The 13,489-nt window shown below is 48.7% G+C and overlaps 2 protein-coding genes across 2 annotated transcripts; both read left to right on the forward strand.

Moving 5' to 3' along the window:
* The first annotated feature begins 235 nt into the window (after nt 1-235).
* On the forward strand, nt 236-3,948 carry LOC129153648 (uncharacterized). The gene is made up of 2 exons (XM_070550658.1): nt 236-1,333; nt 1,395-3,948. The coding sequence occupies exon 2, from the start codon at nt 1,976-1,978 to the stop codon at nt 3,929-3,931; it is 1,956 nt and encodes a 651-aa protein (XP_070406759.1). The 5' UTR covers nt 236-1,333; nt 1,395-1,975; the 3' UTR covers nt 3,932-3,948.
* A 5,249-nt stretch (nt 3,949-9,197) lies between these two features.
* Nucleotides 9,198-13,016, forward strand: LOC107373297 (uncharacterized). Its single transcript, XM_054733585.2, has 2 exons — nt 9,198-12,242; nt 12,293-13,016. The coding sequence occupies exon 1, from the start codon at nt 9,263-9,265 to the stop codon at nt 10,970-10,972; it is 1,710 nt and encodes a 569-aa protein (XP_054589560.1). The 5' UTR covers nt 9,198-9,262; the 3' UTR covers nt 10,973-12,242; nt 12,293-13,016.
* Nucleotides 13,017-13,489: the final 473 nt, after the last annotated feature.

Raw genomic sequence — 13,489 nt, forward strand, 5'->3', positions numbered from 1 at the left:
CTTGAGCACGCGGAAGCTCTAAGTGCCAAGTTGAGCCCACGCAACCGCTGGAAACCACTCTTAACTCCATCGGGACCTGACTGGGAACGAGCGGAGCTCCATTCAGCTCTCAGAGACGCTGTAAGTTGTCGAACTCAGCACAAAAGAAACTTCGTTCTCTTTATGTCCAGCCGTGGAGAAACACTCGTGGAGCCAAACAACGGAGAAAGCATTAAACCGACGGATAACGCTGAAAACTGCGGAGAAAACGGAGAACCGTCAAATCATAACAGCGGGGACGCCTTGCTGCTTTGGTGATCAGAAAACTCATTTTTTTCTCTCTCCTTTTCTTCTCCCGTTTCCTCTATAGTCCAGAATAAGCAATAAAACCGCGCTATTGCTTAAAAAGTAGCTTCGTGTTTTCCTCTTTCGCTCCCAATTCGTCCTTCGGGTCATTTTGAAAGAATAAACTGCTTATTGATCATCGCTAATATCTTTAGTCGTCAGCTCTGGCCAGGCTGCCGACTCCTTTTAGATTAAATAATTTACAAGTGACCCTTTTGTTGTTTGTTAACTTTTGAAGTGTTTGAGTTAAGTTTTACTGTGATTCTAAGCCACTAAGTGTTCGGGAAAGTAGAAAACTTTACACATCCAGGTCTCCTGTTGAATGCGAGGGGAGGGGCAGAGCCCCACACACACTCACAGCTCACTTTCCCCCACCTACTCTGGGGAAACAAAGACCCATTCATCTCTCACACACACACACACACACACACTCACTCACACACACCACACAAACACCTTGAACATTATTTTGAATATACATCCTTTTATTATATCACATGGTTATTATTCATTTATGCCACTGTTTATTCATTTGACAAATTGTTAATTAAACGTTATAAAATTCAGATTTTCGTCTCCAGTAGCTTTGTTGTGTCGAAGAGAAGTCTCTGCTCCAAGGATTCTACGAACTTCAAGAAAGACTGATAAGAGTTTTGGATTCAATTTTTCCCCGGTAAAAGGGGAATGGTGCCCCGTATATCTAAGAATATCTTAATTAATTAATAAATCAGTAAATATTCCCATATTTACAGAATTTATTGAAGAATCCAAAAGTAAGTTGAAGCTTACTAATTGTTCGCTCCTAATAACCCCAACATTTATTGGTGCAGCCCGCGTGAGGCTTGGATACACAGAGATTTCTATCCGGCACAAACAAACAAATAAATCCAAAGAGCTTGAATTAAAAATAATCAGTTGTTCAGCCTTGAACCAGCAACAGAGTGGTGCTGATTTCGCTGAGCAGGAAGCTGCATCGAACTCTCACCAGTAACTCAGTGCTTCTTTAAAGGTGCAACGTGTAAATTAATTCTGGTTGACCTTTTAGGTTAAAAATTCAGTTTTCCTTAAAGGTGCAACGTGTAATTAATTCTGGCTAACCTTTTAGGTTAAAATTCAGCTTTTCCTTAAAGGTGCAACGTGTAATTAATTCTGGCTAACCTTTTAGGTTAAAATTCAGTTTTTCCTTAAAGGTGCAACGTGTAATTAATTCTGGCTAACCTTTTAGGTTAAAATTCAGTTCCTCATTAAAGGTGCAGCGTGTAAGTAATTCTGACTAACCCTTTTAGGCTAAAATTAACTGCTAATTCAGCGACTTTAACTCACAGTGGCTATTGTAACTAACTGAAACCTTCACTCAAAGACTGATAACAGCCTGTTTGCTAATATTCTGAAGGAATAACTAGCATATTTAACACTGCAAGTGTTGTAAGACGTTGCTACGGCAACGCACCAGCTTTTGCTAAAATACTGAAAGGAATAGTATTTTAAGCGTCAGTCACGGCATTCCGTGCAATCTTAAAACGCTAAAACCTGTGCGCACAAAGGTTAATTTAGTGTTTTTCTGCTACAAAGCTAGCAGTTGCTGCCCAAAAGGTGCAGCTTGAGCTATCTGCAGAAGCTCTACTAGGCTATTTTTGGTTCGGTTGTTAAAATGGAGGGACAGAGTAGTGAACTGACCAACTCCCAGCAACCAGGTGACGCTGCGGCCCACGACTATGAACCTGGCCTACTTTCTGGACAAATATTGTCCAAACTGGTCGCGGTTGCTCGAGAACCCGACTACCCTTCTAGGGATTTCACTGAAGAACAGCGTAGCGACGAGCTAGAAGCTGTAATTGATCAAATAGAAAACCCGGAGGGTACAAAACCAATCCAGGTTCACTTAGCTAAGTTAGCCCTGATCCTCTATCAGAGAGGACTCCAACGTGGTCAGAAGATCATGAACCTCCAGAGTATGCTAGCTGAAAAACAGCGAAATGGAAGGCTGATCGAGGAAGACAACACCAGCACCGATTCTGAGGAAGATGGGGAGGAGACCCCGCCCCCCTCTGCTGATGACAACAGACAGTGTGAAGGGGGGAAACACCATGACTCTCTGGACGGACGCACGCCGCAGGGGAGAGATGAAGCTCATCTGTTCCAACCTTCGGCCCCGTTCCCTACACACACTATAGGGCATTCAGGACCACCTAGGGGCCGAGAGCAGTTCGCCCTCGAACCCCAGGTTGGACCACCACCCTCATCTTCACGGCCTTCTCAATCTGTGAGAAGTCGACCAGCTGAGCGGCACCTCTATTTAGACCGCTCCCCCAGTCCACGAAGGGTGCAAGGTGCCGATTGGGGTTATGCACCCCAAGCTGCACCTCAACCATCTACCCATCCTAGCTACTCCGGTATTCGGCATGCCGATAACCAGCAGCATGACAGAGCATACTACGCAGACGTGCCCCGGGAGGAGGACCTCCCAGGACACCCACGTGACGTGCCAGCAGCCCGCCACAGCATGCCAGACCCCAATTTGGGTCCCAGGAGTCAACATTGGGAGCCCAGAGCACACCAGCGATATCCAGCGCCCTCTGAGACAGACCGTGGGTCAGAGTCAGAGGATGACGCGCCGTACCGTGAGTCAGGGCTCCGTGTACGTCAAATTGAATCGCTAGCTAAAGACATAGAACGCTTTGATCCTAACACCAATGAATCCAATGTCGACGATTATCTCAGGGAGATAGAACGTTGTCTGCTTGATCTTCCAGCACCCTCTTCAAGGGAAAAGCTCAAGCTAATTTGGAAAACCACATCTAGAACGGTGCACGGTTTCATGGAAACTCTACCACCTGACATTCGTGATCGGTACTCCTCGCTCTGCCGAGCGTTGAGAGATGAATACGCCACATATGCAGACTCTGCGTCAGCTACAATGGGGGCCTTCTCCATCAAACACGGGAGGAACGAACCCCCCAGAGAGTATTATCGCCGACTCAAAAGTGCTTATTTCCAAGGTCGAAACGGCCCTGGGCTCGAGGAAGACCCTGCCTTCAGATCCCTGTTCATTCACAACCTGCACGGGTGTGTTCGATCCGAAGTCTCAATGTATTGTCGGATGAAAAAACTGACAACTCAGGAGATTAGGAGATATGCTCAACAGGCTTGGGAAGCCGGCGGAAAGCCCCAAAAGCCTGACGCACATCACCGCGTTATGCACCTAGCTCCCGACGCCGAGCCGCGTTTGGAGCTCGAAGGCACAGAAGCTCCACCCACTAAGCCAAAATCTGCTAAACCTAGACCTGCTAAACCGCAAAAGCAGTCCCAATCTCCTCAACAGGGGAAGGGGGGTGCTGATTGGCCGCCTAGGTCTGGACAATCAGACAGGAAGTGGCCCAACCAAAACCAACGGCAGGCAGGTCGGAACAGTGGAAGGTTTAAGGAGCGCCGCCAACAGGTAAGTCCCGAACGCAAGTCCGCAGGTGAGTACTTGACCAAAGCCGACCTCCAGGAGATGTTTCAGCAGTTCCTAGCTAAACAGAAGGAACAGCTGAGATCTGCAGATGAGACCCCTGCACCAAAGTCTGCTTCTAAGAAGCCAGACCCAGAGCCAACGTCCGCATGACTAGGCGTGGCTCAACCTCCCAGCGTGGCCAGGACCTACCTGATCAGCTGGGGGAACACTACTGGTAGATCACAGGAGTCTCCTGAAATCTACCCCCCAGAGAAACCTGATACTAAATTTCTGAAGTTCCTTGGTGACTTAACAAACCATGATCATGCTCGCCGTTTGTACTGTAGCACCAACGTAGGTGGGTGCATACAGGTTGATGCTCTGCTGGATACCGGCTCAGAAATCACCCTGATGTGCTCCACACTGTTCCATCGCGTGTCTGACACCATGCGGTCGCTCGGGAAACCAGTCCAGGTAGAACCCTGTGACCTGAAAATCACCAGCTACACCCAGACCCGGGAGTGTATCACTCACCGGGCGTGGCTGGATATCACCTTCCAAGACATGACTCTGGTTCACCCGTTTTATGTCTGCCAGCTAGACACTGAACCATTTCTCGTTGGTCAGGACCTGCTTGAACGTCTAGCTCCCCTCATCGACTGCCAGAAGGGTCAACTGTGGGCCCAGGTGGACACACCTAAGCCCTGGAACCCAGATAGCAGCCGACCATCCTCCATTCTTGAAGTCAGCATAAGTGAGCCGCAAAACCCTTGTTCCAAGGTCATGCCCCTCCCTACAGCTCCCACAGACGATGTCCGCCTGCAAAGGCATGAAACCGCTCCTGGAACTCCGTTCCGCACACATTCATCTTTTCTCTGCTCGCTGAAGAACGTCAGCCTGCAGCCATATGCACCACACATAGTTGGTGGTCTTACCATCAACTGCACCCACATCTCAGATGCTCGCCTTGCTCTTTGGTCTGAAAAGTCAGCCATCAGCCAGCAGACGTTTGAACACCTGCGTCAGAAGGACCCCCTTCTGGTCAGTGTGACACGTAGCCATCGGCTCTTGTCACCTACTTGGCCGCAGAGGCTCCTGAAAGCGCCAGAGGTCTGCTCTCTGACTATCCAACTTGGAGCAAGACAGCTCACACATACATTCAGCATCATACCACAGCTTGATCCACCTGCACTCATTGGAGCAGATCTGCTGGTTCGACTAGGTGCCCAGCTGGACACTTGCAATCAAGTCCTTTGGGCCCGGGCCACACCTTCCTCTGAGCCTCGCTCAGAAGGCCGTGAACACTTGCTGTCCGGACAGACCATTCCACAGGCCTGCCGTGCAGTGGTTGAGGCCAGCACGGTTCTGCCCCCACTGGTCAAAGGAGTGCCTGTTCGTCTGACTCTGATGAAGCATCAGAAGCTGCCAGGCACACAGGCCTTCTTCCAGCCATCACCACACTTCTTGGAGCTCAACTTAGCCGTCTGTGGCACGCCACTCTTGGAGCTGGACAATCGTTCTGCGTACTTGTTGGTCGAAAATCCGACCCAGAGTCCTATCCACCTGCCGGCAGGAAAGCCCTTGGGCATGCTGATAGATAGCTCATTCCATGACTTCGAACTTTCAGTCCCCGTGATCGGACAACTTCCGTTGTTCTTGAACGACAGACAGGTTGGTGCAGACACATTCAGTACTTTCCCTTCACAAATGATTACCATCAAGCGGCATGAAGCCCTTCCTGAGGAACCCATTTGCTGTGCAACCTTAGATACTGACGGCGGTCAGTGTCTAACGGTTTTTGCAATAAATACTCAACCCTCTGAGTCACCGGTTGAAAGCCCGGAACACCAGAGACCCTCCTCCTCTGAACCTTATGACGGCTTCGAGGCCGAAGTCAGCCAGCAGCTTGACAAAGCGGATGCGCTGGAGTCAGAGGAGCAGAGAGCAGCGCTTAGAAGCCTGTTCTATGAGTTTCAGTCCATCTTATCCAGGGACTCCCTGGACTGTGGACTCACAAACCTGCACACGGTTCGCATTCCGACGAACCCGAATGCCCCTCCTATTTTTGTACGTCAGTACAAGATTCCCCTCGCTGCTTATGAGTCGATCCAGGAGATCCTCGATCAGCTGAAGGAGAAAAACATCATCAGAGAGTGTAACTCCACTTACAACTCTCCCATCTGGCCGGTTCTGAAACCGACTGGGAAATGGCGTCTCACCATAGACTATCGTGCACTGAACAAACAAGTACCTCTCTCCAGGTGGCCTATGATCCATTTAGATCAGGAGCTAGCCAGAGTCAGAGATGCTCGTTTCTTCTCTACGGTTGACGTAGCCAACGGCTTCTGGACCATGAAGGTTGAGCCGGCGGACCAGTATAAACTGGCTTTCTCCTTTGGAAATCGCCAATATACTTGGATTCGCTGCCCCTTTGGCTACTCTAACTCACCTGCCGAGTTCAACATCTTCCTCCACAAAGCCATGTCAGATGCTGCTTCCAGAGGGAACCTCATATATGTCGATGACATCTTGATGAGGAGTCGAACCTTCGAGGAGCACCTGGCCGAACTCCGTCACGTGCTGCAACAGCTCGCTGACGCCGGAGCTAAATTGGCGATTCTCAAGGGACAGTGGTGTCGAACCAAAGTGGAGTATGTTGGACTGCTGGTTGGCCCTAATGGAGTCGAGCCCCAAGCGGGACGCATTAGAGCCATTCAGGACATCAAAGCCCCAGCTAATCTGACTGAACTCAGGAGCTTCCTCGGAGTCTGCAACTACTCCAGACAGTTCATTGAGGAGTACGCTGAAACAGCGAGGCCCCTCACTGAGCTGCTTCGGAACGACACACCTTTCGTGTGGGACAGACCCCAAGAACTCTCCTTCCAGTTCCTAAAACAGAAGTTGGCGTCCGCACCCTGTCTGGCTTACCCAGACAAGGATAAAGAGTTCTACATAGAGGCTACTTTCTCCTCTCACTGCCTGAGCGCTGCTTTGAAGCAGAAACACGATCAGGACATGAGAGTTGTGGCATACGCCAGCAAGCCTCTGAGCAAGGTGGAACTCCAGTTCTCAGACTGCGAGAGAGCTCTCCTCTCTACAGTCTGGGCCGTCGAACACTTTCGTAGTTACATCGGTGGACAGAAAGTGATCATTGAAACGTGTCATCAGCCTGTCACCTTCCTAAACAGCCAGCGTCTGCGCGAAGGAAGAGTGTCAAACAGCCGCATTGCGACGTGGATGATGGTGCTCCAAGGATACAACATTGAGGTCAAGTATGGTCAGAACACCAAGCTAGCGCTAGGACAAGGGCTAGCAGGCTGCCAGCACTGTGACTCTGACTCCGTCATGGGCCCCCTGGACACACCTGCCGCAGTCTACCCAACCGCATCCAATCATCGCTACTTTGATGAGAATGTTTGCCAAGGGCTTCCAAAAGTTTACACTGATGGATGCTCCTACCTTCACGAAGGCCAGCTCCGTGCTGGGGTTGGAGTTGTTTGGGTGGACTGTGACACTAAGCAACCAAATCACTACCGGTTGGGCCAAAAGTCTAGTCAGTACGCCGAAATTGCTGCAGTGTTGATAATCCTCCAGCAGGCGGCAGCCTTGGACATCACTCAAATCGTCCTTTGCTCAGATTCAAACTACGCTAGACACAGCTTCATATCTCACTTCCCCATGTGGAAGGAGAACAACATGAAAAATGCCAGGAACAGAGACGTGAAACACTCGGAGTTATTCCTAGCGTGTGATCTGCTCACCACTGAGAAAGGCATAATGGTCTACTGGAAAAAGGTCAAAGGTCACTCCAGGACCCTAGGTCCGGAGAAAGATGGTAATGACGAAGCAGACCGCCTTGCTAAGCTCGGTGCTGACCAGGGAACCTGCTGGGAATTCAAAGACGAGTGGCTTCCTCCCAAGGCCGTTCACGAGGTCTGTGCGATTACTCGTCGCCATGCTAAACAGGCAGACGAACCTCAGAACATTGGGGTACCCGTGTTTCTAGGCAGACAACCACATGACGCGGACCTAGTCACCATGCAGGAACAAGATCCTGACCTGAAGCTCATCCGCGAGCTTCTCCAAAAGGGCCCGATGTCTAAACAACCGTCACCACCTACTGGCGCAAGCCGAGATTTGGTAACCCTGCATCGTCAACTCGCGCATCTGAAACTACAAAACGATTTGTTAGTTTACATACGTGACGATCACAGCCCGCCGCACTGGGTTGTTCCACTCGACCACAGAGGAGTGATGCTTGCCTACGCCCACGACACTCCGGTTGGAGGTCACCGCGGAACAAAAGCTACCCTCGCGTCACTGACAGAAGTAGCATATTGGCCATCGATGTCCAAGGATGTACACAGCTATGTCCAAGGCTGCCTCATCTGTGCCCAGTTTCAACCCTCCCAGCCGCTTGCTAGAGCACCACTGCAACGCAGGGGAATAACCTTCCCTTGGTCCCACCTGCAGATCGACTGGGTTGGACCGGTTCCCAAATCGGCAAGAGGAAACAAATATATGCTAACTGTAACTTGCAGTTTCACAAAGTGGGTGGAATGCCTTCCAGCGCCAAACGATACAGCCGTCACAACCGCTGTACTGCTGATTAACCACATTTTCAGTCGATGGGGACTTCCACTCTGCATTGACTCTGACCGGGGAACTCATTTCACATCCAGTGTAATGACGTCCCTGTTTGAACTTCTGGGAGTGGAAGTGAGATTCCACCTCCCCTATCACCCACAGTCATCCGGACAGGTCGAACGGATGAACCGCACGGTCGTCTCTATGCTCAAAAAGTACGTCTGCTCCACTGGGAAGGACTGGGACGTCAAGCTCCCTCTGGTTCTGATGGCCATACGGTCCACTCCACAGCGATCCACGGGGGTTACGCCCTTTGAGATGATGACCGGCAGACTGATGACTCTACCACTGCACCTCCTGTATCACCCAGAGGATGTCAGTGTTGCCACTGCCTATACCGCTCATCAGTATGTGGCAGACTTGAAAACACACCTCAGAGCTACGTTCGCGCACGCTCAGAAGAAACTGGAGACCAACGTAGAAGGCGCTAAAGCCTACTACGACCAAAAGACAACCAGCTGCGAATACGAGGTGGGTGACAAAGTATTCTACTTTCGGTTCGCCCAACCGGCACGCAAAGCTAAGAAGTTCCTGCCCTGCTGGTCAGGACCATTTGAGATCGTGGCAAAACTCTCTCCAGTTGCATACAGGTTACGCATCACCAAAGCGAGACAGGAGCCTGTCTACAAATGGGTGCATGCAAACCAAATCAAACCCTACGTCAAACCATCCCCGCGGGTACAGAGACCAGACTCCCCGCAGGAGGTAGACGTAGTCGCTACATAGTTCTATGCATGGAAATGGAAAAGGGGGGGAAGTGCACGTTTAACCCACTAACATGTACTAACCGACAAAGAACCAAGCCCCCCCCCCCCCGCCGTTCTTTTCACTAACCACGAGTCTCTCCATTACAGGATGGAGTTCCTCTGGATCTTCTGCATCCTCTTTGGATCAACGGCAGCCACTCCATCAGCCATCATTAAACCGGGACCACCAACCGGGATGGTCCTCCAAGACAACCCCGGATTGTTGATCACACACTGCCGCATTCATACGCAACGTATCGTTGTCCGTTTGGACCCGTGGGACGTCTATCACAAACACGTGATACCGGCCCCTCCTCCTCACAAGTCCATTATTGGTACTGTTCAACATGCCAAGCGCACCACCGCTTACATGTTGGCACAACTTCAAAAATTTATAGTCACTGAAGATGACCTCGGAGAAAATAACCGCCCAAAAAGGTTTCTAGGTGGACTCATCGCTGCGGTGTCCGCGGTGGGTTCCCTCTTTTCAGTTGGACTTTCGGCGGCTAACACAATTAGTCTTAAGACTGTCCAACGACACATTGCCGAACTCCAGGATGAGATGCCAGAGATCCAGGGGAACCTCCTCCTCCTAGACCGCAAACAGGAAGCTCTTACTAAAACCTTACAGGGTACTCTTGTAACGGTCAACCTACATTCTGCTCTGATTAATGAATCTCTACGTGCAATCAAGACTTTGTCTGACACCATACATCAGGATATTGTGTACACACGAGTGGTGAGAGATTTGATGCAGGACCTGCTCAGGGAAATTGGTTCTACTCTGGACAGCCTGGTTGAAGGTCGCATTCCTGCGTATTTGGTACCAATGGATCTGCTCAAAGATGTTTTGACTGCTGCTACTCCCTCCACTGTACACACTTCACAAATCCACCTAGCGTACAGCCTAGGCAGTGCAATTCCCATTCACGTTGATGCAGAAAAATTAGAACTCGGTTTCCTGTTAAATGTTCCCATAATTGAGACACCTCACATCTATAGGCTTAAGTCCATGCTAAACGTTGGTTTTTGGAAAAACGGTAAACATTTCCACCTTAAAACTCCGAGCTTCCTTGCTTACCAAGATGCTGATAGCAAACTCTATCTAACTCCTAACTTAGATTTATGCACAAAAACCAAAGATATTCACTGGGTGTGTCTTGGTAACCCATTTGTCCGAGACGTTGCCAATTATCAATGCGGCCTCAGGAGCGATGCGCCCCTGCAGAATTGCCAAGCTACGGTCACGTTAAAAGATGTTGACATGGATACCAGAGTGGAACGTGCAGGTGACAGATGGCTTATCAGCACCCCAGTAGACTCGGCCCTTGTAACTTATGACCAGCATAACGTTGCCACTGAGTTACAACTGCCGAACCAAACCTTTTTCCTCTCAGTTCCGCCAGGTGCAATTGTACACCTGGAAAACCTGGCACTCCATCACCTCAACCTCGAACAGCATGATTCGGAGATTGAGATCATGGACGCTTTCCAGGGTTATAACTTTACCATCGATTTAGAAATTGACCAACAATTACTGATTGAAGGAACCAAACTTGTTAAGTTCACACAAACCCCGCGTGAACTTATTTTGACGCCCATGAATAGATACCCAAGACGCTACATTGACACAGATTATACCACCTTAATCTGCACATTGGTCGCCCTGGGGATGGGATGGCTCATCACGGCCGTGATAGCTTATTCCGCCTACAGGCGTGTTAAGAAACTCCAAGATAAGATGCACTTGCTCACCTACGGTGTGCCTCGTGACCGCGTTCGGGGAGAATCCAAGCGTGAATGTACCACACCTGTCTAAAGGGGGTGAGCAACATTTTCTTTATTATTTTGTAACCCTAAGAGTAGTTCTCACTTTAGTCTACCTCACATTTTTATCTGAGTGTTGCATTATGTCACATTCTTTATAAGCTACACACTGAATGTATGACCTAAGAATGTATTTTATGAGACCTCAAGGTTGCTATGAATTTTCTTGGATGTTATATGTTACATGTTTTTTTTTGGGGGGTTTTCTGTATTTTTGTTTCTTACTTGGTCACATATTGACTAGTGGTTATGTGCCGGCCCAGCTCAGTCTGTCAATGACTCTGTCTGACACACCAGCACATTGTAGTACCTCTTAGTTTTATGGTCCTTGTTTTAGCCAAAGACTGTCCTGATCCACCCTTTGGACCAAAAAGGGGGGAATCTTGGGACCACATAGGTCAATGCGCGTTTGCGAACTATGGACCTCGTACATCACCGCGTGCTCCATAAACTGAACTGTATGGCCGGCGGTGAGATGCCTTTGTGTCCACTCGTGGAGTTAACCGCCCACCGACCTTCCTCCTTCTACACTACTACCTCTCGCATGGACGACATCATCATTGCGTACCACCTGCGTGAGTGGCTTCTTCTCGTTATGCGCGTTGGGGACTATCCCGTTTCCTATCCTCTTTGTGCCTGACAAAGACAAAGACCAAAGGCGCCAGGATCCAAGACAAAGACCAAAGACAAAGGCGTCCAAGGAGACCAACGTCCTAAGGGACAAACCCACCTGTGCTTCCGACAATCAAGTCGACCTACGTTCATGAGGAACAAACCCATCTGTGCTTCCGACGATCGAGCTTTGGGCGCGATCCCCGAAACCAAAAGGGGATATGTTGAGGGTCTGACCTCATGAGGAAATTACTATGCAGTGATTTTCTCCAAAATGACTGTGCTTAAATTGCTCTGAAAAGCAAATAATCACATCAGCGCCAAGAAACTTCATTTCCCATGATGCTTTGCACACGGAAGCATTGGGTGATGTCACCGCCTAGTACCAGAAACACGTTCTGCGCATGTGCGGGAAGCCGTGGAGCTTTTCCCGCGAACTAAGACCATAAATCTTCAGCAGAGACAAAGAAACCTTGTTCTTTTGCCCAGGATACCTGGCGGTAAGGACACGCTTGTCAACGCTCCGTCAACTTGAGCACGCGGAAGCTCTAAGTGCCAAGTTGAGCCCACGCAACCGCTGGAAACCACTCTTAACTCCATCGGGACCTGACTGGGAACGAGCGGAGCTCCATTCAGCTCTCAGAGACGCTGTAAGTTGTCGAACTCAGCACAAAAGAAACTTCGTTCTCTTTATGTCCAGCCGTGGAGAAACACTCGTGGAGCCAAACAACGGAGAAAGCATTAAACCGACGGATGACGCTGAAAACTGCGGAGAAAACGGAGAACCGTCAAATCATAACAGCGGGGACGCCTTGCTGCTTTGGTGATCAGAAAACTCATTTTTTTCTCTCTCCTTTTCTTCTCCCGTTTCCTCTATAGTCCAGAATAAGCAATAAAACCGCGCTATTGCTTAAAAAGTAGCTTCGTGTTTTCCTCTTTCGCTCCCAATTCGTCCTTCGGGTCATTTTGAAAGAATAAACTGCTTATTGATCATCGCTAATATCTTTAGTCGTCAGCTCTGGCCAGGCTGCCGACTCCTTTTAGATTAAATAATTTACAAGTGACCCTTTTGTTGTTTGTTAACTTTTGAAGTGTTTGAGTTAAGTTTTACTGTGATTCTAAGCCACTAAGTGTTCGGGAAAGTAGAAAACTTTACACATCCAGGTCTCCTGTTGAATGCGAGGGGAGGGGCAGAGCCCCACACACACTCACAGCTCACTTTCCCCCACCTACTCTGGGGAAACAAAGACCCATTCATCTCTCACACACACACACACACACACACACACTCACTCACACACACCACACAAACACCTTGAACATTATTTTGAATATACATCCTTTTATTATATCACATGGTTATTATTCATTTATGCCACTGTTTATTCATTTGACAAATTGTTAATTAAACGTTATAAAATTCAGATTTTCGTCTCCAGTAGCTTTGTTGTGTCGAAGAGAAGTCTCTGCTCCAAGGATTCTACGAACTTCAAGAAAGACTGATAAGAGTTTTGGATTCAATTTTTCCCCGGTAAAAGGGGAATGGTGCCCCGTATATCTAAGAATATCTTAATTAATTAATAAATCAGTAAATATTCCCATATTTACAGAATTTATTGAAGAATCCAAAAGTAAGTTGAAGCTTACTAATTGTTCGCTCCTAATAACCCCAACAGAGGAAACCTTATCAGAAAAGAAATCAAGAAACTGATCCGGGAGATTTGGTGCAATGACTGAAGAGTTGGACTCACAACGAACAAGAACTGAATTAATAGTTTTATAAAGAACTTTTTGATTGGACCGGTTTGCAGAAATAATTTTAGAAAAATAATGGCTTCTGGCATGCATAACTGCTTGTTGATATTTGGACCAAAGGTCCTGCAAGATCTGATATGTA

The sequence above is a fragment of the Nothobranchius furzeri genome, chromosome 4, assembly GCF_043380555.1.
Source record: "Nothobranchius furzeri strain GRZ-AD chromosome 4, NfurGRZ-RIMD1, whole genome shotgun sequence".
NCBI lineage: Eukaryota > Metazoa > Chordata > Actinopteri > Cyprinodontiformes > Nothobranchiidae > Nothobranchius > Nothobranchius furzeri.

What these genes read in the sequence shown, in the direction of transcription:
- LOC107373297 (XM_054733585.2), top strand. Translation starts at nt 9,263, where the DNA reads ATGGAGTTCCTCTGGATCTTCTGCATCCTCTTTGGATCAACGGCAGCC.
- LOC129153648 (XM_070550658.1), top strand. Translation starts at nt 1,976, where the DNA reads ATGGAGGGACAGAGTAGTGAACTGACCAACTCCCAGCAACCAGGTGAC.